Source organism: Globicephala melas, chromosome 19 (genome assembly GCF_963455315.2).
Source record: "Globicephala melas chromosome 19, mGloMel1.2, whole genome shotgun sequence".
Taxonomy (NCBI): Eukaryota; Metazoa; Chordata; class Mammalia; order Artiodactyla; family Delphinidae; genus Globicephala; species Globicephala melas.
Window position 1 is genome coordinate 35,376,363 of NC_083332.1, and position 24,736 is coordinate 35,401,098.

A 24,736-nucleotide genomic window follows, 5' to 3' on the forward strand; every position below is an offset into this window, starting at 1 on the left:
GGGATTTATGACCCCCTTTGGGGCCCTGTCATCTTCTTATCTGAATCCTTCTCACTCATCTTCTGTTCCTCAGAGGGGTCTGTGGGTAAAGTACAAGAAGGCTGAAACAGGAAGGCCTGCCACGGTTCTGGTCACTTCAATACTGGGCCTCAGTTTCCCAATCAGTATAGCGGGAGTGATCACTTTCATTTATTTTTTTAATCAAACATGTAGAGAGTGCTTGTTAAGTGCTAGGCACTGTTATAGACGCTTTATAAACATTAACTCATTTAATCCTTCAAGCAACCCTATGTAGTAGGTACTGTTACAGTCCCAGGTACTGTTACAGTCCCCCTTTTTTTTTTTTTTTGCGGTACGCGGGCCTCTCACTGTTGTGGCCTCTCCCATTGCGGAGCACAGGCTCCGGATGCGCAGGCTCAGCGGCCATGGCTCACGGGCCCAGCCGCTCCGCGGCATGTGGGATCTTCCCGGACCGGGGCACGAACCCGCGTCCCCTTCATCGGCAGGCGGACTCTCAACCACTGCGCCACCAGGGAAGCCCCTACAGTCCCCTTTTTACAGGTGCATAAATGTGCACAGCGAGTTACGGGGCCCCTCAAGCATCACAGGGCAGAATAATAGTAAGTGGGAGGTGTACTGCTCAACGCCTGACATATAACAGATACTCAGTGAGAGACGGTACACATGTGATTATTGGATCTCGAGCCAGAAGGGATTCTAGAAAGAATGTGGCTCAATGAATGAGAAGATCAAAGCTCAGAGAGGGTCTGAGCCTTGTCCAGTGTCACAAAGCAGCCAGGGCAGGCTGTCCACGTGGCCAAGATCAACACTGCTTTGCTGCCTTCTTTGTTCTTTCTGTTTATTGGTCATCTGGGGGTGCGTGTGTGTGTGTGTGTGTGTGTGTGCACGCAGATCAGGGGTGTTTGTTGCAGCTCTGGCAAAAGTGGAAGCCTTAGCCCACTACTGCCATGTGGTCTTGGGCTATTGTTCACCTCTCCTCTCTGTGCTCAGGTCTCTCAGAGGGGCCTGGGTGGGGATGCTCGTTCACAGCGAGCACGATGAGTCAGGTCTTACCAGCTCTGGCACTTAGACAAGTTGCTTTACCCCATTGGGCCTCGCTTTCTTCAGCTATTAAGTAGATAGAATATTGGAGGCTCATAGGGTTGTTGTAAGGACTTATTAAGGAAATCAATGTTAAAAGTTCAGGCCAGGTCCTGGCACAATTATATATCACCTACTGTCTGCTGTGCACTGTTCTGAGCACTCCAGTTTATATTAACTCATCATATCTTCATCAAATTCCTATGAGGTTGGACCAGAATTATCATGCCCGTTTTACAGATGTGGAAACTGAGGTTCAGAGAAGTTAAGGGGCTTGCTAACATGTGGCAGAGCTAGAATTCTAATCCGGATAGGCTGTCTCCAAAGTTCATGCTCTTGGCTACTACCCAATACTCTCTCCCAAGGCAATGTCAGCAAAGATTATGGGACTCCTGGGCATTCTATTTCCTGGCCTGCCCTGGCACTCATGGCTGGGGCTGAAGGTATGGGAAGTCCTTGCTGCTTATCTCCCCCTCTCCGTCTTAAGAAATGTGTTTGCCTACAGCAGGTGTCTCATAATTGCTAAGGTTCTGCAGCGGGGCTGTGGCATCCTTGCTGCATGCTAATGGCACCTCCTTGTCTCCCTGGTGTTTCCGCCTTCCAGCTTGCTAACCGTGAGGGACCGAGAGATCTGTGCTGATCCCAGACTGCCCTGGGTGAAGAAAATTCTCCAGAGGCTGGACCAATGAGGCAGGCCCTGCCCTGATGACCGTGGCCTTGGCTCCTCCAGGAAGGCTCATGGAGCCCCACCTCCCTGCTGTTACAGCTGCTCCCCGACACCCTCTCAGTGGTACCAACAACCCTCTCAGCGGTCCCTGATCTTGATGTCTGCAGCTGTCACTCCCAGTCAAGCCTCCCACTGTCACTCTCATCTCCCCACTTACCCTTCCAACCCATCCTCTGCCCCACCAAAGCCAGAGGGTCCACAGTCCTGGTCAGTCAGTCCCCTGCTCAAAATCCTTCCATGGCTCCCCTTTGCCCTAGGCTGAGGTCAGAGCTCCTGAGCCTGGCATCCCTGCCCTCCAGATCTGGGTCTTATCCTTTGCCTCCAGCCCTGCCTCATTTCCCTCCATGCATGTTGGACTCCGGCTCCCTGTTCTCCCAAACCCATGTCATACATTTCCACTTCTGGCTCTTTTCCCGAGCTGCTCCTGACACCCAGAATGTCTCCCCATCCTCTGCACATGTCCAACCCCACCAGCCCTCCAGGGCATCACTCAACCTAAGCAGCCAGTAATTGAGTCATTTTTAGACTTCCCCTGGCCCTCTGTCCCCTTTTAACAGCCCTGATCACAGTCTACCCAGAATTCTCGGGAACTGGGAGCTTGTCCTCCAGCAGCACCAGCTGGACCAGTATCCACACCTGAGTTACTTTTGTCTCCCGGCTTCTGGCACAGAGCACAGGGCCTGGCTCCGAATCAGGGCTCAATAAGAGGCTGCAGGTTGAATCAATAAAAGTAATGTCCGTCTCCCACCTCTCAAGGGCTCTGACACATCAATACAGAGACTCAAGGTCATCTAGAGAAGGGCTGGCGGGGTTCATTAGGAAGCCTCAAATTTACCCAGATTCACCTTTCTTCCCCATGTTACCTCTTTAACCTTCTTGCCTCCCTTGGGTTTTTACTGCTTCTCCAACATCCAGGCCTGACCTCTTCAGAGTCCCGAATTTCCTCTTCCTCCTTCCCCAAATAGCTGACAACCAAATTCCTGCTATGGGGTGAATGAGTACCCTTGGCTTGCTATTATAAGCTCTAGTTATATATGTATAAGAAAAGAGGGCAAATGCTTAAAAGGCCCAATGGATGACTGGAAGAATTTTAAGAAATGTGTGGGAGGGGGACAAGGTAGAGATTTCCTGGTCCTTGGAGTGAATGTGTGGGGTATAGTTAACTGAAAGAGCCTTGGATGGAGGTTGTTCTCAGGTGGCTGGGGCCAGGCTAAGGACTGGGACTTAGGACTTATCTACACCTCTTTGAGGACCACAGCTTCCCCAGGTATCTGTGCTTGTTCCTTTCGGAGGGAGCCTGGTATAGTATGGCAGGGTGGTTGTTGCTGTGTGACCCTGAGGAGACCATCTAACCTCTCTGAGCCTCACCTGAGAATGAGAATACCTACATTATGGGATTGCTGTGGGGCTCAGATCCAAGTCACAGAAAATGTGGCTTTGCCGGCCATGAAACTCAGTGTCTTCCAGGGCTTGTGTCCCACCGGGAACCCAAGGTCATTTGCCCACTATAGGCACCAGAAGTGTTAACCTGCCCACTGCCCATGCACAGGGCCTTCAATTTTTCTGGGATCTCCCTCCACTCCTGTCCTGCCCTTGCCCTTGCCCCTCAAGCCTTCTGGAAAATAAATCCTCTACAACAATGTCTGTTTTGTTCCTTGGCATGTGCTGCTCCTGTGAAGTGGGGCAGGGGACGCATGGCCCCTCTCTCCCAGTGGGGAGGACCTTGACGTTGATATGTGAGCTGGCTTGCCCAAGGTCACCCTGTGAGAAGGTGGGAAATCCCAGCTAGACATGAGGACCTGGGAAGTAGCTGAGCAGGTGCCAGCAGGGAACCCCACACATTTGTCCACCCTGGGACCACTTGTCAGCAGGAGCTGATGAAATCATTCATTCAGTCCTCAAGTCTAGATCTTTGAGCACCATATTCATCCATTCGTTCAATAACCCAATCTCAACCTTCCCACTTCAAGGGTGGACACAGAGGCAGAGGAGAGTATATCAGTCAGGAAATGCTACTTCTTGCAAAAAACAAGCCCCCAAATCTCAGTGGCTCAACTCCATAGAAGTTTTTTTCTTCTCACACGAAGTCTTATCAGGCATTCCTGGTCTGTGGGCGACCTTCCATCCATGTGGTCATTCAAGGACCCAGGCTGCTTCCTTCTCATGGCCCTGCCCACCTCCAGGACCAGGTCTCCTCTCCATTATCCAGCAGATGAGAAAAGAGAATAGAGGCTTGTGGGAAGGTTTTTTATGAGCTGGGCCAGGAAGAGGGGCTCATCACTTCTGCCCACGTGCCATTGGCAGAACTTAGTCACATGACCACCCTGACAGCAAGGGATGCTGGGAAGTGCAACCAAGCTGTGTGTCCAGGAGGAAGAGGGAGTGGGTTTGGGGAACACTTCAAACCCAGTTCATCTGGCGCTAACTTCCCTGGACCCTCAAATGGGCCTGCTTCCCTGAAGTTCCTGGACACAGCTCACTCTGCCAAAACAGCAATAACAAAAAAAGGACTCCTCTGCCCTTGTTGCATCTTCATTATTTCCTCGGTGTGCATACCGTTCCATGGACATCTTGGCACAAGTGGCCTTTGGGCCCCTTTGGATCTGGCTCTCACAGTGGGATTTCCAGGGTTGAAGCTACAGACACCTAGAACATTGTCTGGGAGGCATGGAGAAGCATGATGAAGGGCACAGGTCACGGATTCAGACAGATATAGGAATTTTCACTGGCTGCGTGTCTGGAACAAGTTACTTGGTCCCTCTGAGCCTCAATTTCTCCCTCTGTGAATAGGGGGCAATAAAAGCACATGGTGCATGTAGTTGTGAGAATCTCATAAGGAGGTACAGACAGCCCAATAACGAAACGGGCAAAGACTAGAATGGACAGCTCTCCGAAGAAGATATTCAACTGGTTAACAAGCGCATTGTAGGGCAGCAATGTTTGCCACCCCAGAATGTGTCTCTTTGGCATGAGGACTAACTTAGGCTGATTATTTTTAAGAAACAGAAGACTCGGGAAGTTTTCCTTGTTACTCCCACCTTAACTGCCCGAAAGAATTTAGATAAAGGACTGGTCACAGTTACAGAGCTATCGCCAGAGGTATCTGCAAAGAATATGGGGCTCACTGTGGTGGGGAGGACTCGGCAGCATCTAGAGATCAGGGTCCACTCTGTGTCCCGTTGTCTCTGCATGACCCAGCAAACATTTATTTACCAAACATTTGCTTTTCTATCTCCCTGTGGATCGTCGTCCTCCCCTTTGAAGTCCCAAACCACTACCCCCAGCGACCTCTTGTCTTTAGCTGAAGATAGTATTTAACGTGAAGGTTTCAGCCATTTTGGCAAGTTACTCCGTTTTCCTGGGCCTCTCCCATATATACAAGTTATTAAACTTTTGTTTGATTTTCTCCTGTTAATCAGTCTCATGTCACTTTAATTCTTAGACCAGCCAGGAAAACCTAGAAGTGTAGAGGAAAATTTCTTCCCACCCAACACATGAAAAGATGCTTAACAACACTAATCGTTAGGGAAATGCAAATCAAAACCACAATGAGATACCACTTCATACTCATTAAGATGGCTATTATAAAAAAAAAAAAACAACAAGGTTGGTAAGAGTGTAGGGAAATTGGAACCCTCGTGCATTGGTGATGGGAATGTAAAATGGTACAGTTGCTGTAGAAAACACTGTGACTCTTTCTCAAAAAATTAAACATAGAACTACCATATCCAGAAATCCCACCTCTGGGCATACACACAAAAGAATTGAAAGCAGGGACAGGAGCAGATATTTGTACATCCGTATTCATTGCAACATTTTCTGAAATAGTCAGAAGGTGGAAACAACCCAAGTGTCCATCGATGGATGGATGCATAAGCAACATGTGGTCTATCCGTACAATGGAATATAATTCCACCTTAAAAGGAAGGAAATTTTGACACCTGCTACAACAGGGATGAACTTTGAAGACATCGTGATAAGTGAAATAAGTCAGTCACAAAAAGACAAATACTGTATGGTTCTTAGAGGAGTCAAATGCATAGAAACAGAAAGCAGAATGGTGGTTTCCAGCAGCCGGGGCAGGAGGAAATGGGAGTTACTGTTTAGCAGCTCCAGAGTTTCAGTTTTACAAGTTGAGAAAGTTCTGGAGATGGATTGTGGTGATGGTTGCACAGCATTGTGAACGTACTTAGTGCCACTCAACTGAACACTTAGAAGTGGTTAAAATGTTAATTTTTACGCTATGTGTATTTTACCACACTAAAAAAGAGGGTGTGGCCAGGCATGTGCACAGAGGCGGGAAACGCCGGGTGCATGCGGGTAGCCCTCTTTACTGGTCACAAAAGGTGAGCTGGGCAGGACTGGCTGGGGCAGGGAAGGCTGTTCCCAAGGGGCCCTGGAGATGACCACCGCACTGGCCACCACGTTCCTCCTACCATCCTGGGACCGCACAGGGGTGCCCAGGGCTCCCCACCCGGATCCCCATGTTGTTTCTGTTCTGCTTCCAATGCTGGGGGAATCTCTCATGTTCCACAAGAACGACACAGGCTCCCTGCTCTGTGGGACACCCATGCAGGGCCCCAGCCATCTGTGGGCCTGCACAGGTATGGGTGGGAAGACCCCCATCCCTACCATCCCACCGACTCTGAGAGAACCTACCTGCCTGCTGCCCAGTGCAGCTCTAGTTACTCCTCAGCTCAGAAGATCCCCAGCTCCCCTTTGCCCGTGAACAGCATTCTCTTTCCTCACTCCAGCTTCAAAGTGTCCAGCTGCAGCCTCCTGGCCCACTCCTTCCTCAGAACCAATGGCATTGGACCGTTCCCCAACCCCTGCATAAGTCCTGTGCTTTCCACCTTGGTTAAGTTTTCCCTCTGCCTGGAATGGTCGGTCAAAATCCTGCCTGTCTGCATATGGCAAGTTACCTATGAATCACAAAGGGAATAACACTTCTGCAGTGGAGAGATCTAGCGGTCGACCATCAATCTCTCAAGAATAGTGGAATAACCTGTCCATCGTGGTGGATGTGATGGTGTACAAAGTATTACTCATAATGGATTCTTACCAAGGATTTGTAGCCAAGCTCTACGGGCCTCTAGATCTAACTTCCAGTTTACAGGAAATACATAAGGTAAAGGAACAAATTAGATGACATCACAATGAAACAATTCAATAAATTAAGAATGAAGGCTTCCCTGGTAGCGCAGTGGTCGAGAGTCCGCCTGCCGATGCAGGGGACACGAGTTCGTGCCCCGGTCCGGGAGGATCCCACATGCTGCGGAGCAGCTGGGCCCAGTGAGCCATGGCCACTGGGCCTGTGCATCCGGAGCCTGTGCTCTGCAATGGGAGAGGCCACAACAGTGAGAGGCCCGTGTACCGTAAAAAAAAAAAAAAAAAAAGAATGAGAACAGCATGTGAGACAATGGTCCTGACTCTTCAGAAAGTCAATGTCATGAAAAATGTAAAGGAGGTCTATCGTACAATAAATAGAAATGACCACACGCAATGCATGAACCTAGATTGGACCCTGGTTCAATAGATAGATAGATAGATAGATAGATATGTATGGATAGATAAATAGGTAGATAGATAGATAGGAAAGAAGGAGGAGAGAGAAAAAGGGAAGGAAGGAGAAGAAACTTAAAATACATTTTGAGATAATTGGAGAAATTTGAATATTAACTAAATATTATAAGACATAGGAATCATTGTTAGCTTTGTTAGGTGGGATAATAGTATTCTATTTATGTAAGACGGTGTCTATACAATGGAGGTACATGCTGAAGAGTTCAAGGGGCAAAGTATCAGGCATCCATAATTTACTCTGAGATGGCTTAGCAAAAAAAAAAAAAAGAAGAAAGATGAAGCAAATATGAAAAAATGCTAATCATTGAATCTTGCTGGTAGAGATAGGAAAGCTCTTTGTTTCATTTCTTCTTTATTGTTTACAGATTTTTCAAAACGATAATGTAAAAAAAAAAAGCAAAATTCTGCCCATCTTTTTTTTAAAATAAATTTATTTTATTCATCTATTTTTGGCTGTGTTGGGTCTTTGTTGTTGCACACGGGCTTTCTCTAGTTGCAGCGAGCGGTGTACATGCTTCTCACTGTGGTGGCTTCTCTTGCTGCAGAGCACGGGCTCTAGGCGCACAGGCTTCTGTAGTTGCGGCACGCAGGCTCAGTAGCTGTGGCTCGCAGGCTCTAGACCGCAGGCTCAGTAGCTGTGGAGCACGGGGTTCGTTGCTCCACAGCATGTGGGATCCTCCCAGACCAGTGATCGAACCCGTGTCCCCTGCATTGGCTGGAGGACTCTCAACCACTGCGCCACCAGGGAAGTCCCTCTGTCCATCTTCTGATTGAAATATCGTCTCTCATTCCTGCCTTCCTTGATTCCCAGACAAGAACAAAGGCTTCTCTCCCTCCCTAAAACCTGTAGCCTTCGAATCCCTGGTAAGATTTGCATCTTCTACCTCCCAGTGAGCTGGGGTTCCTTGGGGCAAAGACTTTGGCTTATTTGCCTATGCTCCCCCACCAACACTGTCCCACCACAGTGCCAGGCACACATCAGGGCTGAATAACAAACACCAATGGTTTCTGTGTGCCAGGCACTCTGAAAGTCCTTAGTTTTATGAACTCCCCCAGGGAGTGATTTGATGAGGTGGCTTTAGCATCCCATTTTACAGAAGGGGAAGCTGAGGCTCAGAGAGGTTAAGTCACTTGCCCAAAGTGATACCCCTCATAAGTGGTGGAGTCATGTTTGTCTCCAGGTCCCACCAACCTAAAAGCCTGGCTCCTGTGTCTGAATTGAATCTAAACTCAGTTCTTAACACCCTGATGAGATAGGTGGGGTGACCATTCCAATTTTATGGGAGGGAAAGCTGGACCAGTAGAAGATAGAGGACGTTCCCAAGGGCTGAACAAAGAAAAACAGTGTTATATCTGTGTTTTGGCACCTGTTTCGTGCCAGGCTCTGAACCGGCACCTTAAGGGCACAAACTCAATTCTCACAGCATTCCACGAAGTGGGGATGGAGGGAGGTGGTGTAGTCTGGTGATCAGGAGCTCAGACTCCAGAGCCAGCTGGCTGGGGCAAATCCAGCTCCCCCACTTCCTGGCTGGTGATCCTCAGAAAATTCCTTAACTTCTGCATGCCTCAGTTTCCCCATCCATAAAATGGACCACGATAATGGTATTTTGCTTACACCTGGGTTTGTTGTCATGATTTCCTGAATGAGTCATACAAAGCACTTAAAACAGTACCTATCTCAGAGTAAGTGTGAACTCAGAGAGGCAGGGAAGCCGCCCAAGATCACGCAGAGATAGTGGCAGAGCCAGGATCATCTGATCCCAAAGCCCTTGCTTTCTAAATCCTTCTTTGGAGCATAGTCTGGGGCCAAGGGAACAAGGGTCTTTACCCCCAAATACCTGGCCCAACCCGGGTCTTGTCCTTTATGAAGTGTGGGGCTTCCCAGGACTTGCCTCTCGCCTCTCCCCTCTCCCCCTTCCCTCCTCCCTATTTCTCCCCCTTCCTCCTCCCACTTGTCCCCTATCCCTGGCCCTCCCCCTCCTCTTTCTCCTCCCCCTTTTCTTCATCTGCTCCTACTTGGGCAGAACAGAAAGCCTCGGACCTCAGTTTATTTCCCTTCTTGTCCTCCTCTGGGCCTCAACAGCTATACACCGAGGGATGTGAAGGTTACTAGCTTCGTATCTGCATGGGCTGCGACAGATTCTCCGAGCCTGAGCGGACATTGGCGAGTGCCAGGGGTGTTCCTCCCTGTCAAGGAGGGTCCAGGCTCTTAGCTCCACACCGTAGGCAGCTTTACTGTGCTTGGGTGAGAGACAGGTACCCTGGCCTTGGGAGCTGTGACCCCTCCACCCAGCCCAGCCTAGACCAATTGGCTCCGTAGCCTGCAACAGTGCCTCACAAACTGGTTTTGCTCTGGCTGGCAGCCCAGACTTGCCTAGACGGGAGTGGGTTCACAGTTAACTCCTGTCCCAGACTGGGCTAGGCTCCTGTTAGACTCTTCCAGAGTCTTGGGCATTACTGCCACTGCCTGCAGGGAAAGCAGCCATGAAAGCAGCTGTGCTGCACCCATTTATACCAGCAAGCCCTTATACCAGTTTGGTGGGAGCTGATGGCCGATCATGCCTGGTCCTGTTGTCACCACCTCTAACAAAGAGAGAACCCAGAAAGTCAGAGCTGCGCAGCTCCCTCCTCAGTGGATAAGCCCAACTCCCTCCTTGTACAGATGGAGCCCCCGTGAGGGGCCGGACTTTTTCAAGCATGCTATTGAGTTAAGGACCAACCGAGAGGCCCTGAGTTACCAGGGGTGAGGCTGGCAACCGTGTTTTTCCTGTGGGCTCACAGAGGGCCAGAGCCAGCTATGGGAGTGGGTGCAAATGAGGAAAGGACAGGTAGCGGGGCTGGAAGCAGGGAGGCCGGGGCTCTTGCCTGTGTCCTGCCTGAACTGCCCACGCCCTGCTCACGTCTACTCTTCTCTGTGACAGCGGGAGGTGGGTTCTCTGCTCTGATGACCTCTGTGACCTGGCATGATTCTGCCCCCTCTCTGGGCTTCAGTTTGCCCATTTGTCCCTATGAAGTTGGGCTGGATCATTCTTTCGGCAGGCATTTGCTGTACGCAGCCCCTACTGTGCGCCAGGCTGCATGCTGGGCTCGGAGGATACTTCGATGAACAAGGTCCCCCAGGCGTTGGGGCTTTAAGAGGTAAGGGCTGGAGGTCCTTCTTGGCGTGGGAGAGCTACCTCCCAGAACAAAGGAGACTTCGTCAGACCCAGACTGACGGGCCCTGTGTCCTCCTGGCTTGCCCGCAGCCAGCATTCTCTAGTCTTCTGTCCTTTGGTTTACTGCCCACTTAAGAGCTAGGACCCCAGGTCAGACCCTAGGACGTGTGCCAGCTCCCAGTAGGAAGGTGGTCCTAGCAGATGGGAGGAGGGGAAGCCCTTTGAACCCTAGCAGGCTTCGTCCAGCCTCGCAGGCGGGTCCCCGTATGAGAAGCCAGCCCATTACCCCCACCAGGAGCCCTCACCCAGAGCCTGGGAGCCGACTCAGCTCCTTGGCAACATGCTAAGGAATTCAGTCACTGTACTCGCTCCCTTCCTCTCCCCTCCCACCGCCTGCCTGCTGCCTGTGGGGGCGAGCGAGGCAGAGGCAGTGGAGCCCGGTTATAAACCGCGGCAGAGCTCAGGCAGCGAGGGGACCGCACCGAGCCCCGACGAGGGCCCCCACCGCCTGCGCCGGCACCCCCGGACCCCCTCGACCATGGCTCTTCCACCTCTCTCGTGGCTGCTCCGTTTGACTGCCCTCTGCCATCTGATCGTGCTGCTGGCTGGTGAGTGTGGTGGACTCAGGCATAAGCGGGGTTGGGGAGCCCCCAGCCCCACTTCTGCCCCTCAGGCCTCCATGAGGGCCCCCGGACCCTGCCCGGGTAAGGCTGAGATCCGTGGCAGCCCCTTCCTGACTGATATGCCGGAGGGGGCTGGGCATCTCCCTGCTGGTGGTCCCGGACTCAGGGCTGCCGCTCCGGCTGGAAAGATTTACCATCTCCGGAGACTGTCCCTGCCTGGCCCAGTGAGCAAGGTGGCGACAGCATGGCAGCACAGAGAGGTGGTGGGGGCAGCACAAGATGCCGGGTGTGGAGGGGTGCCAGGAGGTGGGACTGTGGGAAGCCCGAGGATGCTCTTGGTGGGCGCTGGGGTGGGAGCCCTGGCAGACTGTGGGCCGGTCTCCCTGCACAGCCCTGACTCCTGAGTCTCAGCTTGGCCCTGGGCTAAGCCACAGCTGGGACTTTCTCCTGCCCTGATTTCAAGTCCTTCCCAGGAGTAGGGGGCCCAGGACCAGTGGAGGTCAAGGTCATTGCAGCTCATGAATTTGGCTCATCACTGTTCCTCTGGCCTGTAGCCCCCAGTCCCTCTGCCTGTGTCTCCCCCATGATACTGCCTTTCTCCTACCAGCATAGCTTAGAAATGTTTGCACCTCCAGTCACTTGCTTTCTGGAGCCTGGGACCTGATAAGGCATGATGTATCCGTCCCACCCGACATGAGTAAGATGGAGGCCCAAAGAGGTTTAGAAACTGGCCTGAGGATGCACAGCCAGCAAGTAGGGCAGGAGAGGGTAAGACCGGGTGCAGGAGAGAGTGTGGATGCATGCTCACCACATCTGTGCATCACACTGCCTTCAAGAACCGTTTGAGTCAGCCCCATCCTCAGGGAATACCCGGGCCATCCGGCAGGTTGGGGCTCAGAGAGGGTGGGAGGCTGCCTTAGGGCACACAGCCAGGCTGGGAAAATGAGAACCGGTCTCCAGCTTCCAGAGCACCTCCGTGGAGCAAACTGTCCCCCGAGTCCCTCTATTTGGGGAAAACCCACCAGTGGGGCAGAGAGCAGGTGGGTGGTGTGGTGCGGGCCTCGTGCCGCTGGCCCTCCTGCTTCCTGGGCTAGAACACTGAGCTCTGAGGGGTTTGGGGATAGTGGGTACTGGAAGACGTGGACTCCGATGGAGGTTGCTTTGCCATAGCCCTGACCCTGAGTGGGGTCTTACTTTCTTTGGTCCCAGCTGCTGCACGTTTAAATATAGCTATTGCCTCCACGTGGTGAGGCTCTAATGTCTATGAGGACGCTTTGAAAGTGGGAGGAGGAGGGATTACTTATACGAAGCTGGGGGTGGAGGCCTTCTATGTTAGGATGGAGAGGGGATCCTGGGGGCACTCTGGATGCTCTGTCCAGCAGCCCGAGGCTTCAGAATCATCAAGTTCCTGCCCTAATCTTGGTCACTGGTTTTGCTGGGACGTACTCACATATTTCAACCTTTCTGAGCCTCAGTTTCTCCTCCTTTAAGACTGGGCACTTGGCCGGGCTCATCTTGGAAGTCCTTAGCCACACTGACATTTGTGCCTCTGAGAGAGCCCCTGGGAACCCCTGCAGGACTAGGGAGTTGTCCACAAGCCACAGAGGCCCGGAAGGGGGCTGGGGTCTTCGTGGTTACTGCCCTGGCTGGTGCAGGGTGGCGGCGTCAGTTCCCAAATGTGGGTTTGCAGGGCTGTGTCAGGCAAGAGGCTCCTCTGCTTTATATAACAAACATGCAGATAGAAGTCAGAGCAGAGAATTTTTCTCCCCAAGCACTGACGCATTCACTCCCACTCAAGCTCCAGCAAGAAAGAGAGAAAAAAAAATCTGAATTAAGCTGCTGTCGTCTGCCCCCCTGGTTAGGGTGTGGGTGGGGGGAAGGCAGGGGAGGATAAATCCAGGTCAGGTCCAGGCCCAAGTCGAACTTAAATTAAAATTCCTCTGTGTCTCCGTTGGTTAGGATCTCATATGTCACAAAGCGCTTCCTTGTGCATTTTGTTGATTCATCACTGGCCAAGCACCTACTACGTGTCAGGCACAATGCTAGGTGCTGGGGCCACATCAGTGAATACAACTGCCAGAGATCCCAGCCCTCGGCGTGCTGAGCATCAACTGGAGAAGACAGACAGTCCTCAAAATAAACAGATTTGGTCTGTTCGAAGGAAAAAAGCGCTGTGATTTAAAAAAGCAGGGAGTCGGGGGTGGTGGGGAAGGTGTTGAGGTTTCAAGTAGTGGGTCAGGGAAGAAGGGGGCGTTGAGGGAGCTGGGCGGGGACGCATGGGTGTCTCCAGGGCAGCACTCCTCAGTGCGGGATTCGGCCTCCAAGGGGACATTTTGCAATTTCTGGACACAGTTTTGGTTGTTACATTTTGGTTGGGGGGTGCTCGGGCACCTAGTACATAGAGGCCAGGGATGATGCCAAATGTCCTCACAGAACAGCCTCCATAACAAAGAATTATGTGGTCCAGGATGTCAGTGGTGTCTGCTGTTGAGAAAACCCTGCTCTAAGGGTCCAGGTATTTTTAAAGCTTCATTCTCATAACTATCCTGCAAAGCAGGTGTTATCATGTCCATTTTACAGGTGAGGGAATGGAGGCTCGGAGAACCTCAATCACTCGTCCAGGACACACAGCTGAGCAATGGCTCAAGCCTTCTCTACCACCGAAATACCCAGAACATTCCCATCTTTTCCTGCCTGTAATCCTCCAAACAGTCCTTGAGGTCCAGCCTAATGTACACCTCCTCTAAGAAACGTCTCCTGATCACTTGCAGCTGGAAGTGGTCTCTCCCTCCTGTAAACCCTGGCACATTTGGGGTCTGTTCTGGAACACGGTGTTTTTACCTGGTGTTTAAGGCAGCCCAGAACAGTGGATGTCTAGGGGCTGGGAGGAAAACCAGATCTGCCACTAAGCAGCTGTGTGGCTTTGGGCAAGTCATTAAACCTCTCTGATTCTCAGCTTCTGCATCTTTAGAATGGGGATAAAAATCATCCCTTTGCAAGAATTAATGAGAGCAGATGTGTGTGTGCTGAGCATAAGGTCCAAAACACAGTAGGTGTTCTACTAAGAAAAGCTCTGATACTTTGTGGTTATGTCTTAGCTGTCCATCAGGCTGGGAGACTTCTGAGGGCAGAGATGGGCCTTGTTCTTCCCTCTACTCCTCACAGGGCCTGGCAAGAGCCAGGTCGGCATTTGTTGATTGACTGCGTAAACATGGTGATCTGATAGCATTTATTGGGATTGAGGTGCTCTCTTCAAGCTCAGCACCAGCACCTTTGGGAGAAGGAGCTCAGGGTTAAGGACAAGAGGGTCTGGGTCTTTGCAGATACTCAAAAGTAATTCAGACAAGTGTTGCCTGAGTCAGGAAGTGGATGGATGAATGGATGGATAATGAAAGATGTGTGAGTGGGCTGGTGAGAGATGGAGGGGTGGGGAGATGAAGGGGGCGGAAGATGCGTAGGGGATGGACAGCTGATACGTGGGTGAGTGGGGCACAGATAGACTGATGGACCAGGGTGAGTGGAGATGGATGAGAGGTAGACAGGTGGGTGGCAGGGAATGCGTAGGGGATTGACAAGGGGGTGGCAGATAAATGGGTGGATGGATAGATGGATGGGGAGGTATGTGAAGGGATAAGTAGATTGAGACATTATTTCCTTCGATGAATATTTATATCTACTTTATGCTGGATGCTGGGAAACACTGTGACACCAGGACGTACAAGGTCCCTGTCCTCCTGACACTCATATGACAGGTAATAGATGACTGGCTGGTGGAGGCATTATCTCCAGTTACAGAAAAGAAAATTTCAGCTCTGAGAAGAAAAGACCCCCCAGTTAGTTACACAACCTTCTCAAGCAGAACCAAGAACAGAGCCTGGCCGGGGCCATTCAGGCACCACGGCAGAGGGCGGAGAATTTAGGACAGGCCGCCTCTGTGGCTCTTTAAGCCCTGGGGGTGGGCAGTGGAAGCAAGTCAGAAGAGCAAATTAACCTGCCCGAGCTTATCCCTCCTGTCCGCTGGACAGCCTCTCCCGGGTCCAGGCCATCCGGGGGCACCATTTTTCTGGGAATTCCTCTGGAAGTCACCTGCCACACCAGTCCAGGGGCCGGCTCCTGGCTCTACTCAACAGGACCTGGGGGGGCTGCAGCTGAGTCACTCTGAGGTCCCATTGTGGGAGAAGGAGGGTGATAAAACGCCTTTCACATCCTGTTTCCTCAGAGAGAAAGGGCTACCGGTGACTCAGGGACCAGCGGCAGGGAGCCCGCCGCCCACCTCGGGGCTACTACTGCTGCCCCCTGATGGCCCAGCCTCACCCTGCAAGCCCTGCACCCTCTTTCCCACAAAGCAGGGTGGGCCGAGGCAGGGGAAATGATGAGAGAAGGGGTGGCAGATTCTAGAAGGTGTGTGTGCACGCCTGTATTTGGTTTGCGTGTCCACACACATAAGTATTTGTGTGTGAGCTGTGTGTGGTTTGGTGGAACCCCGGGGGGGGGGTCACCTGGGGCCTCCCTAGCTCTGCAGAGCTAAATTAGTTTGTTCCCTCAGCTCCACTGCCCTGGAAGTCCTGGCCTCTAGATTTTTGCAAAACCCTCTAAGGTCATGCTTCGGCGGCATATGACCTTGACCCAGATCTGACACTCAGGTTCTTCCTCATTTTTTGCATACCCCTCTAGAGCTTACAGCAAACAGAGTAAATTTTGCTGGAGATTTTAGGGGAAGGTGGAAATGCAATGCAAACCACTTCAAATGTTTATATAAAATGTCTGGGTTCTCAGCTATCTGTTGGGTCACCGTCATTCTGTCCTGGGGTTTCTGTCTGGCTCCACGTGGGACGCAGCCATCTGCAGGCCCCCGCCCATCTCACTCTGTCCCCACTCCATGTACAACGCATCTCCATTCCTCCTCCTTACGCCTGCTCCCAGCTTGAACTGGGAATCCAAATGGCCCATTGCGTTCCTCCCGAGAAAGTGCTTCCAAAATCATCCTGGCTCTTAATGGCAGAACAAAGGATCACCTACTCAGCACACTCCTTAGAAGGTGGTTGTACTTATATATTTAACAAATTGTATTATCCGCTATGTGTGCCTGGTTGCATGTATGCCTTTATGTGTTTTTTGGGGGGGTGGGGGGCATATATATATGTGTCATTGTGTTTGTTGCTATGAGTGTACGCGTGTGTCATAGGGTATACACGTGGGCTGTGGATGGACCGAGGTCTGGGTGTGTCCCAGAGGTTGCGGAAATCCACAAGTATGGATCAGGCTGAGAGGGACGGATGGGATATGGTTGGGAGGGGGCGATAGCTGAGCAGGTGACTTTACTGGAGTAAAAGCATGGTGGGGGGAAGGGCAGCGCCCTGGGCCCAGAAGGGCCGAGAGCCAGGCCCGGCAGGAGAGCCTGTTCCATCACTTGCTGGCTGTGTGACCTCAGGCAGATCCTTGTCAGTCTCACACTCCTCTCCCCTGGGTGAACCAACTATAGCGATTTCATTTTTAAAATTAAACACAATGTGCCAGGCAATAAGAGCTTTATAAGTAAGAATTCATTTTCATCACCTTACAGCAACCCTCTGAGGTAGGTTCTATTGCTGTCTCTATTTTACAGGTGGGGAAACTGAGGCATAGAGAGGTGTGGCCGGGGACAGGGGGCTGAGGTCAAGGGTGTGGGGCATCGGTTCTGGTTTGGGGGGTGCGCGGCAGGGACAAGCTGGCGTGGGGCTGGGAAGCCAGATGCCCATGGACAGTCCTGCTGACTGGGGGCCTCTGTGGGCTCAGGACAGCACCACGGTGTGAAGAAGTGTAACATCACGTGCGGCAAAATGACCTCGGAGATCCCCGTGGCTCGTCTAGTTCACTACCAACGAAATCAAGAATCATGCGGCAAACGTGCCATCATGTAGGTACTGCTCTCCTGGCCTCTGAGTTCCTTTCAGGCCCCGGGGGTGGTTCCCTGGCCTCCGCTAATTCGTGTCCACATCCTGTCACCCAAAGCTGGGCTCTTCTCTGGCTCCTGACCTGCTAGCCTCCTCGCCAATCTTACTATCTGTGAGGGCAAAGATGAGCTGTGGCTTCCTGAACAGCCGTGGCCTGGAGATGCCACCCAGGGTGATGATTCCTTCTGGGCCAAAGGGTGTTTATGCAGCCCTCGAACCTGCTGGATTTCATGGGGGATGAAAACACGGTGCTCTGAATGTGCAGGCTCCAGACGCCAACAGATCTGGTACAAATCCTGGCTTCACCACTTACAGACTGGGTGGCCCTGGTCATGTTGCCTACCCTCTGCGCTTTAGTTTCCTTATCTGTAAAATGGGTAGTTTGCGGAAGCTGAAAAGAGATAATGAAACTAAAGTGCTTGGCAGGGTGCCCAGAAGCTGCTGGCAATAGGAGAGGCCAAGGTTCTTATCACCATTGGACAGATGGGGAAATAGAATCCCTCTGAGACTTTGGGGAGGGGTCAAGCCAAGCCAGCTTCCCCTCTGACTATTGGGATCCCTGGCCATGGTGGCTGCTTGCTCCTCTGGGATCCTTCTTGGGTACTGCCAATCGCCCAGCGCTGAGGCCTTTCCCCAGGACTGACCTTTGGGTCTTAAAGCGGCCTCAGCCAGACTCAACCAGACCCTGAGTCCTGGCAACAGGAAATGGCCAGTGGGCCTTTGAAGTAGGGTCTCAGCTAAAGGAAGTTGTACTTCCTCCCACTGATTGTTACTAAGAGGAGCATGTCTGCTACTGCCTGACCTCTCTGCTCACCTGTCAAGACTCGCTTCCCCCAGACTCCCCCACGTATATGCTTCTATTTTGTAAGCGAAGGGGAAGTGGGACGCTCCAGAGAGGGAATGATGGCACTAGGGCAGCACTGCACCTGTGGGGCCTACAGGGTCACGCTTGCTTTCTGGACCTCTCTGGCTTCCTAGCATACTGGAGCCAGGCACATTTACATTACCTCTCTGAGCCTTGGTTTTCTCATCTGTAAAATGGGGGTGCACGTGGTAGCCATCTTACAGGATGGGTGTGAAGTTTAACCAGGCAAAATGCCTAGCACAGGTCATGGCGTGGAGCAAGGGTCCCCGCCAGCTCTGAGCTGTGGTCTCGGTAGTAAACCGGCCACACGCAGCTTCAAAGGAAGTTCAAGATTTGGATGGCGCTCAGGGTCCCAGCAGGGCCACCATATATAGGGTCGGAGCTCCCTAGGGGCCCTTTCAGTCTGAGGATACACACTAGGAGAAGAGGGTAGAGGTCCGGAGGGCAGCCTGCAACCGAGGGAGAGGAGGAAGAGGACGTTATGACATCGAGTCCTTTCCAGAGTGAGGAGGCCCCACCACCAAGCTTGCCAGAGAACACCGGTGACATCTTCTCCCAATCAGAAAACTTGCAGCCCACAGCCCCCACCTTCATGTTAATGACATTATTATTAACATTGTTATTATTTTGCTGATCTCCTACTCTGAACCAGGGGCTTTACATCATTTTCATCTTCTACAATAACACAGAAGTAGGGTGACCCACTTGTCCCAGTTTGCTGGAATTTTCACAAAAAGACCCGCATCTTGAGAACGCCCTCAGTCCCAGTTTTTCTGGGATGGTTGGTCACCCCGCGGAAGGTAGGACTCTCTTTCCGGTTCTCAGGTGAGAACACGGAAGTTCCATAAGCTGAGCTGCCCCAGCTAAGAACTCGTAGCTCCCAGCTAGTAAGTGGTGGGGGCAGGGTTTCTAGCCAGGTCTGCTCACCTGCAGTGCATGTGCGTGATACCCCTACTCCGCATGGCATCTGGGCATCACTGGGTCCCTCGTCTTCCTTCCTTGCAGCCTGAAGACCATGAAGGAAAAGTTATTCTGTGCTGACCCGCAGGAGAAATGGGTCCAGAAAGCCATGGAGCATCTAGACCGCAAGGCTGCTGCTCGGGCTCCAAATGGCGGCACATTCGAGAAGCAAATCGGCGTGGGTGAGCCCAGGACCAGCCCAGCCACCAGGGGGATGGACTGGTCTGAGGCCTCAGAGACCAAATTCACAAGCGAAAGCAGTAGCCAGGAGGCACAGAGGGCCTTCGGGACTTCCCCAGAGCTGCCACCAGTAGTGGCTGATTCCAGGGGGACCAGGTCCCCCTCCACTTCAAAGACTCCGGATGGAGGGCCCGAGACAACTGAGCTTTTCAACAAGCCTGCCGTCACCACCACCACGTCTTGGCAGAGCTCTACCGCCTACCAACCTGGGGCAGACCTCGAGGCTGACGGGAAAGCCTCTGAGGCCCCCTCCACCCAGGCCCCCTCCACCCAGGCCCCCTCCACCCAGGCCCCCTCCACCCAGACCCCCTCCACCCAGACCCTCCCCACCCAGGCCCCCTCCACCCAGGCCCCCTCCACCCAGGCCCTCACTATTTCACACACAGTCCCAGAGAACAACACTGGGTCCGAAGGCCAACCTGAGTGGATCAAGGGACAGGACCCCACGCCAGAGAACTCTCTAGGGTCCAAAGAATTGGGTCCCACTTCAGCTCACACGGATGCTGTCATGGGGCTCGGCAGCGTGTCCGATGTCTTCGTGGTCCCTGTAACCTCTGAAGGGGTCCCCAGCACGGATCCACTGGCCTCTGGCAGCTGGACCCCCAAGGCCAAGGAGCCCATTCACGCCACCATGGATCCCCAGAGGCTGGGTGTCCTCGTCACTCCCATCCCCGACTCCCAGGCAGCCACCCGAAGGCAGGCAGTGGGGCTGTTGGCCTTCCTCGGTCTCCTCTTCTGCCTGGGGGTGGCCATGTTTGCCTACCAGAGCCTTCAGGGCTGCCCCCGCAAGATGGCAGGAGACATGGTGGAGGGGCTTCGCTACGTCCCCCGGAGCTGTGGCAGTAACTCGTACGTCCTGGTGCCAGTATGAGCTGCCCACCTGCCTGCATCCAGTTGTTCAACTCAGCTGCCTGGGGTCCCCCATCCTCACACTCACCCTCACCCAAGAGTCTGGCCCAAGCTGGAATGACTGGAGTGAGGAGGTGGGATCCTCTGGGCGGAACTGCCCCCAGCTCCTGGAGGCCACCCTTGACCATCCTTGACCTACTGCGGACCGAGGGGGTGGCCTCCACAACTCGCTCCAATGTCCCAAGTCAGAAAACTCCCCTCTGCTGTTGGCTGGTTAGAGGGTCCCTTAGATACCGTGCCAGCCCCAGTGAACAATTATTTATTGAACGCCCGGCCCCTCTGACCCATACCCCTGCAGGTACCACAGTCATCCCTTCTTACCAACGAGGCTTAGGCCAGGCCACTTCTCCCCACTCCCTCAGACCTCATCGTGTCTCTCGGTCCCGCTGTGGTTGCCAGTCACCCCGGCCACCTGCGGTGCTAGCTCCCCTGCCCCCTGTATAGACCCCATGCCCCAGCCGGGGGCCTGTCTTTTCTTGCATGAGGCTAGTGTGGTGTTTCCTGGGACTGATCCCGGCGAAGGATCTGCCCTCAGGTAGGCATCATGGGAATGGGAAATGAAGTTATCCAGTGGTTTTGATTCCCACCCGCTGCCTTGCCCTGTCTGTGCTGTGAAGGAGCATTGACTACGAGCGTGAAGGTCGGGGGGGTCTAGTCCCAGGCCCACCAGCAACCCATCAAGGCATTCATACCTCTGGTTTCCCACGTGTGAAAGGGGAGAGGGACAGCACATATGTGGCAATAGCCTGTAGCCCTGGCAGGCATCACTAGTTGATCCAGAGACCCCTTTCTGCAGACCCCGGGGGCAGCCTCTCAACCTTCATCAGAAGAAATGGTCTCTGCCAATCGATGAGACCGGCACTTCCATGGACGCTGGGACCTGGAGGTCCTGCCCCGTTGTCAGCAGTGTGGGCCCCCTGGCGGGGGCTAGGCTGGGGTACTTGAGGCGCAGAGACCAACTTTGAAGGCCCCCCCTCCGGCCCCGCTGGCTTTGAGACGAGTGACAGGCTGAAGAAGGAGGGGAGGCCTGCAGGCTCCGAGAAAGGAGCCAGGGAGCGGCTGCGGCTCCTTCGCTTCTTCGTTAGGGACCCGAGTCAGGCATTTTCTCTTTCTTTCCTGCGGCCTGGGTCCTCTTCCACCTCTCGCGCCCTGAAAACACTGTCCTCTGCACTCTGATTTCTTCTCCCCTCACCTTCGTCTGCCCCGCAGGCAGGGCCAGGAATTTCCATGAGATCAGAATCCACCAGGGAAAGCTGAGGTTCCCGTGTTTACTTCTGAAAGGGACTCTGTCTTGTGGGGAGGGACCGGCAGGGGAGGGGAGCTGTGGGCATGAAGTCAGAGGTTCTCTTTTTGGCACTGAAGACTCGGGGCAGGCCTGGATGGGGCCGAAGGCTCACCGGGCCGGCCAGCACCCCGCAGTCAGAGCCGGACCTGCAGGTCTCTCAGGTCCCTGGCGGCAGCTCCCCACCTCCCTCCGATTGTCTCTGATGGCGTTCTTTGCCCTCCACCAGAGGGGTGTCCCATGGGCTAGGCTTCCCCCAGGTACAGGTGGCATGCTCCTTTGTAGACAGGTGCTGAGAGGAAGCACCCAGGGCTCCGGTCCACAGAGAGGGAAGCCGTGTTTCCCTGCCGGCCTGGCTCTCCTGCACTCCCCTGCAGGTCATGGCACAGGATGTTTGGGCCTGGCTCCGGTTGGTGGCACTCTGACAGCTCAGAGAGGAAGACAGTGGATCTGAATGCACTTTTGGGGGCTTCTCTGGCCTGGGAGCCTTCAAGGGACGGGCACCCGTGAAGGGGCTCCCCTCTGTGAGAAAGCAGCTGGGGACAGCGTGTCCCCCTTCCACGGATTTTGTGAGCTCCGCCAAGCAGGACAGGTACAAAGACAATTTGGGGAGGACTTCAGAAGGAGTTGATTGATCCTTTTGCTTTTCCAACACTGTCACCAATGTCTGTGCCATTTTGTATTTTACTAATAAAATTGAAAAGTCTTGTGAATCAAATAAAGTTGCTTTTCCTAGGGCAGGCTCAGGACCAGAGCCTCCGGAGGATGGAACAAAGGAGAGGCCAAGGCTCTCTGGGAAAGCGGGACTTCCCTGGTGGTCCAGTGGTTAAGATTCCGCGCTTCCACTGCAGGGGGCATGGGTCAATCCCTGGTCCAGGAGCTGAGTTCCCGCATGCCAAGCTGTGTGGCCAAAACAAAGAAACAAACAAACAAAAGACTCTCTGGAGAAGTACTGGGGACCCGTGGGGCAGAGGGGCAGGATCTTGACAGTCAGCAGGAGAAGGGGGCACTGGGAACGGGGCTGGGGAGGGTTGAGTCTCTGGCCTGGCTCTGCTCTGCCCAGGTATGTGACATTGGGCCATGTATAAAATCAGGTGTGAGACTTCTGGTGGCTCCCATCCCTGGCAGGAATCAGAATCCCTTATGAACCACCACCCCACCCCTGGCCCATGTCTACTAAGCCACCATCTTGGGGGCCTTGGTATCACCATTAGTGATCTAGTGACCCACAGGAACAATCTGGGCCACATTTTCCTCTTTACTGCCTTGACTCATTGCTGGTCCAGATGAAGATCAGAGAGGGATTACTCCTCAAGGGACTCGGGTGTTCATTGATATGACCCAAGTATAAACCTCCAGTGCCCAAGGTGGCATCATAAGAGCTGCTCTGTACAGTTGTGTAGGTTGGAAACTGTACAAGGTGCCAAAGGCCAAGCCCAGCTTATTATTATACAGTATTTCAAGGATTCTTAGAGCCACATTTTTTTTTCACATTGTGACATCTTTGGAATTGGGATTTGTCCTACAATCAATGACTTATCACAGTTTAATTGACAGGTCTTTTGTTCTTTATTAGTCGTTTATTAAATATCAGAATGTTTTGCAATCAAAGCCATCTTAGATTCGATGTCTACATGGTATTTTTAAAAATTAGAGGCAACATTTAAAAATCAGGAAATTGGGTTTCCCTGGTGGCGCAGTGGTTGAGAGTCCGCCTGCTGATGCAGGGGACACGGGTTCGTGCCCCGGTCCGGGAAGATCCCACATGCCACGGAGCGGCTGGGCCCGTGAGCCATGGCCGCTGAGCCTGCGCGTCCGGAGTCTGTGCTCCGCAACGGGAGAGGCCACAACAGTGAGAGGCCCGCGTACCGCAAAATAAATAAATAAAAATCAGGAAATTACACACACCAGCTCACTTTTCTATGTTCTCTCAGGTGATTCAGAAGGTCTGGTCCCACTGGGTGGTTTAACCCCCAGGATGACAGTGGGCAGGGCCTGAGCAGTGGCTGCCCCTTGAGAGGGGGCAGGCCAGGCTGAGAACCCCCAGTTCTCTACCATCCTTTCCACCTCTTGGTGGTCTGGACCCTGTGGCCATGTCAGTGGCCATTTATCATCACCGTTCTCTTGTTTTTCTTATACTAAGGATATTTTTCTCTGAGCCCAAGTCTTCATCAAAAGTAGGACAAGGAAAGACAGAATATGATGGGCACATGATTTTTCTTACACACTGCTTCCCTCATTTTCCTACCTGCCAAGCCCCATAGACGTTTGCGTTTGAGCTTCCTGCAAGAATCTGAGATCGCTGCCTCTGCGCCAGCTGCACGTTCTGTTTATTTATTTATTTTTTTGGCTGCAGCCTGCGCGGCATGCAGGATTCCCCAGCCAGAGATCAAATCCACGCCCCCTGCAATGGAAGCGGAGTCTTAACCACTGGACCGCCAGGGAAGACCCTGCAAATTCTAGTACTGCCCTTAGCAGTGGGCAGTAGCTCTCCCGTTCCACCCCAAGTCCAGTCCCTCCTGCTTCTGCCCATTCCCACCCCCAGGAAGGAGCTTGGAGGCAAAGTCACAGCCCCACAGCCTCTCCTCGAATACCACCCTTTCAGCAACATGAGACACCAACGGAGGCTTTGAAATGAAAATGCTTGTCCCTGTCTTTTCATCACATTCTCAGATAAGGAACTCTTCATGTGCCAGAAGAGGATGGAGAGTGGGGAAATTTTATTCTCCCTCAGTCCAGAGCACCTCCCTAGGGGCGCTGGGGTGTTTGTGTTTTATTTTCTCTTTCAGTTACAGAGCTAAACTTTAGCTGAAGCGATGCCTCACAATTCGTGCAGAGTTTCATAGAGATTTGGAGGCCTCTGAAATAATGGATAGAGCAATCAGGGCTCTGAGATATGATAATAAAAAATTATTATTATTAAAATAGCCATTGTTTATTTAATGTTTACCATGTGCCAGGCAATATACTAGGTTCTTTACGTACCAGGGCTCCCACCTTACAAATGACGAGGGTAAGGCTTTCAAAGCGTACGTGACTTGCCCAAGGTCACACAGCTTGTAAGCAGCAAAGCTGGAATAGGACCTGAAGTCTTTCTCCGGGACTTCAATCTTAATCACTATGTCTGAAAGCGTGAGCCACAGATTGTCAAAAGTACAGACTCCCGAGCCCCGCTTCAGCCCTGCTGAATTCAGACTGCAGGGGTGGGAGAGCTGGGAATCTTCAAGCAGTGGCCCCTTCCTCCTCCTCCCCTCCTCTCCCCCTCCCCCACTGCCCTGCCTTCCAAATTAGGGGATTTGGCTCCTAGCCAAAGTTTTAGAGCCCTCTGCACCAGGCCAGCCCACCCCCACCCCTCCCA

General features: G+C 52.8%; 2 protein-coding genes across 4 annotated transcripts in view; both read left to right on the forward strand.

Moving 5' to 3' along the window:
- CCL22 (C-C motif chemokine ligand 22) overlaps positions 1-3,420 on the forward strand; it is a 43,778-nt gene extending 40,358 nt beyond the window's left edge. Inside the window, exon 4 of the mRNA XM_030847952.2 lies at positions 1,706-3,420. Within this exon, the coding sequence (XP_030703812.2) occupies positions 1,706-1,790 (85 nt within the window). The 3' untranslated portion in view covers positions 1,791-3,420. The remainder of the gene's footprint in view (positions 1-1,705) is intronic.
- A 7,520-nt stretch (positions 3,421-10,940) lies between these two features.
- CX3CL1 (C-X3-C motif chemokine ligand 1) lies at positions 10,941-22,347 on the forward strand. Of its 3 annotated transcripts, XM_060288954.1 has the most exons (4): positions 10,947-11,174; positions 16,965-17,085; positions 18,993-19,431; positions 19,537-22,345. In XM_060288954.1, the coding sequence occupies exons 1-4, from the start codon at positions 11,105-11,107 to the stop codon at positions 20,056-20,058; spliced, it is 1,152 nt and encodes a 383-aa protein (XP_060144937.1). In that variant the 5' UTR covers positions 10,947-11,104; the 3' UTR covers positions 20,059-22,345. The 3 variants fall into 3 exon arrangements, with proteins under 3 accessions (XP_030703940.2, XP_060144937.1, XP_060144938.1); XM_030848080.2 differs by having other exon boundaries at positions 10,941-11,174; positions 18,993-22,346; XM_060288955.1 differs by lacking the exon at positions 16,965-17,085 and having other exon boundaries at positions 11,042-11,174; positions 19,537-22,347.
- The last annotated feature ends 2,389 nt before the right edge of the window (positions 22,348-24,736 follow it).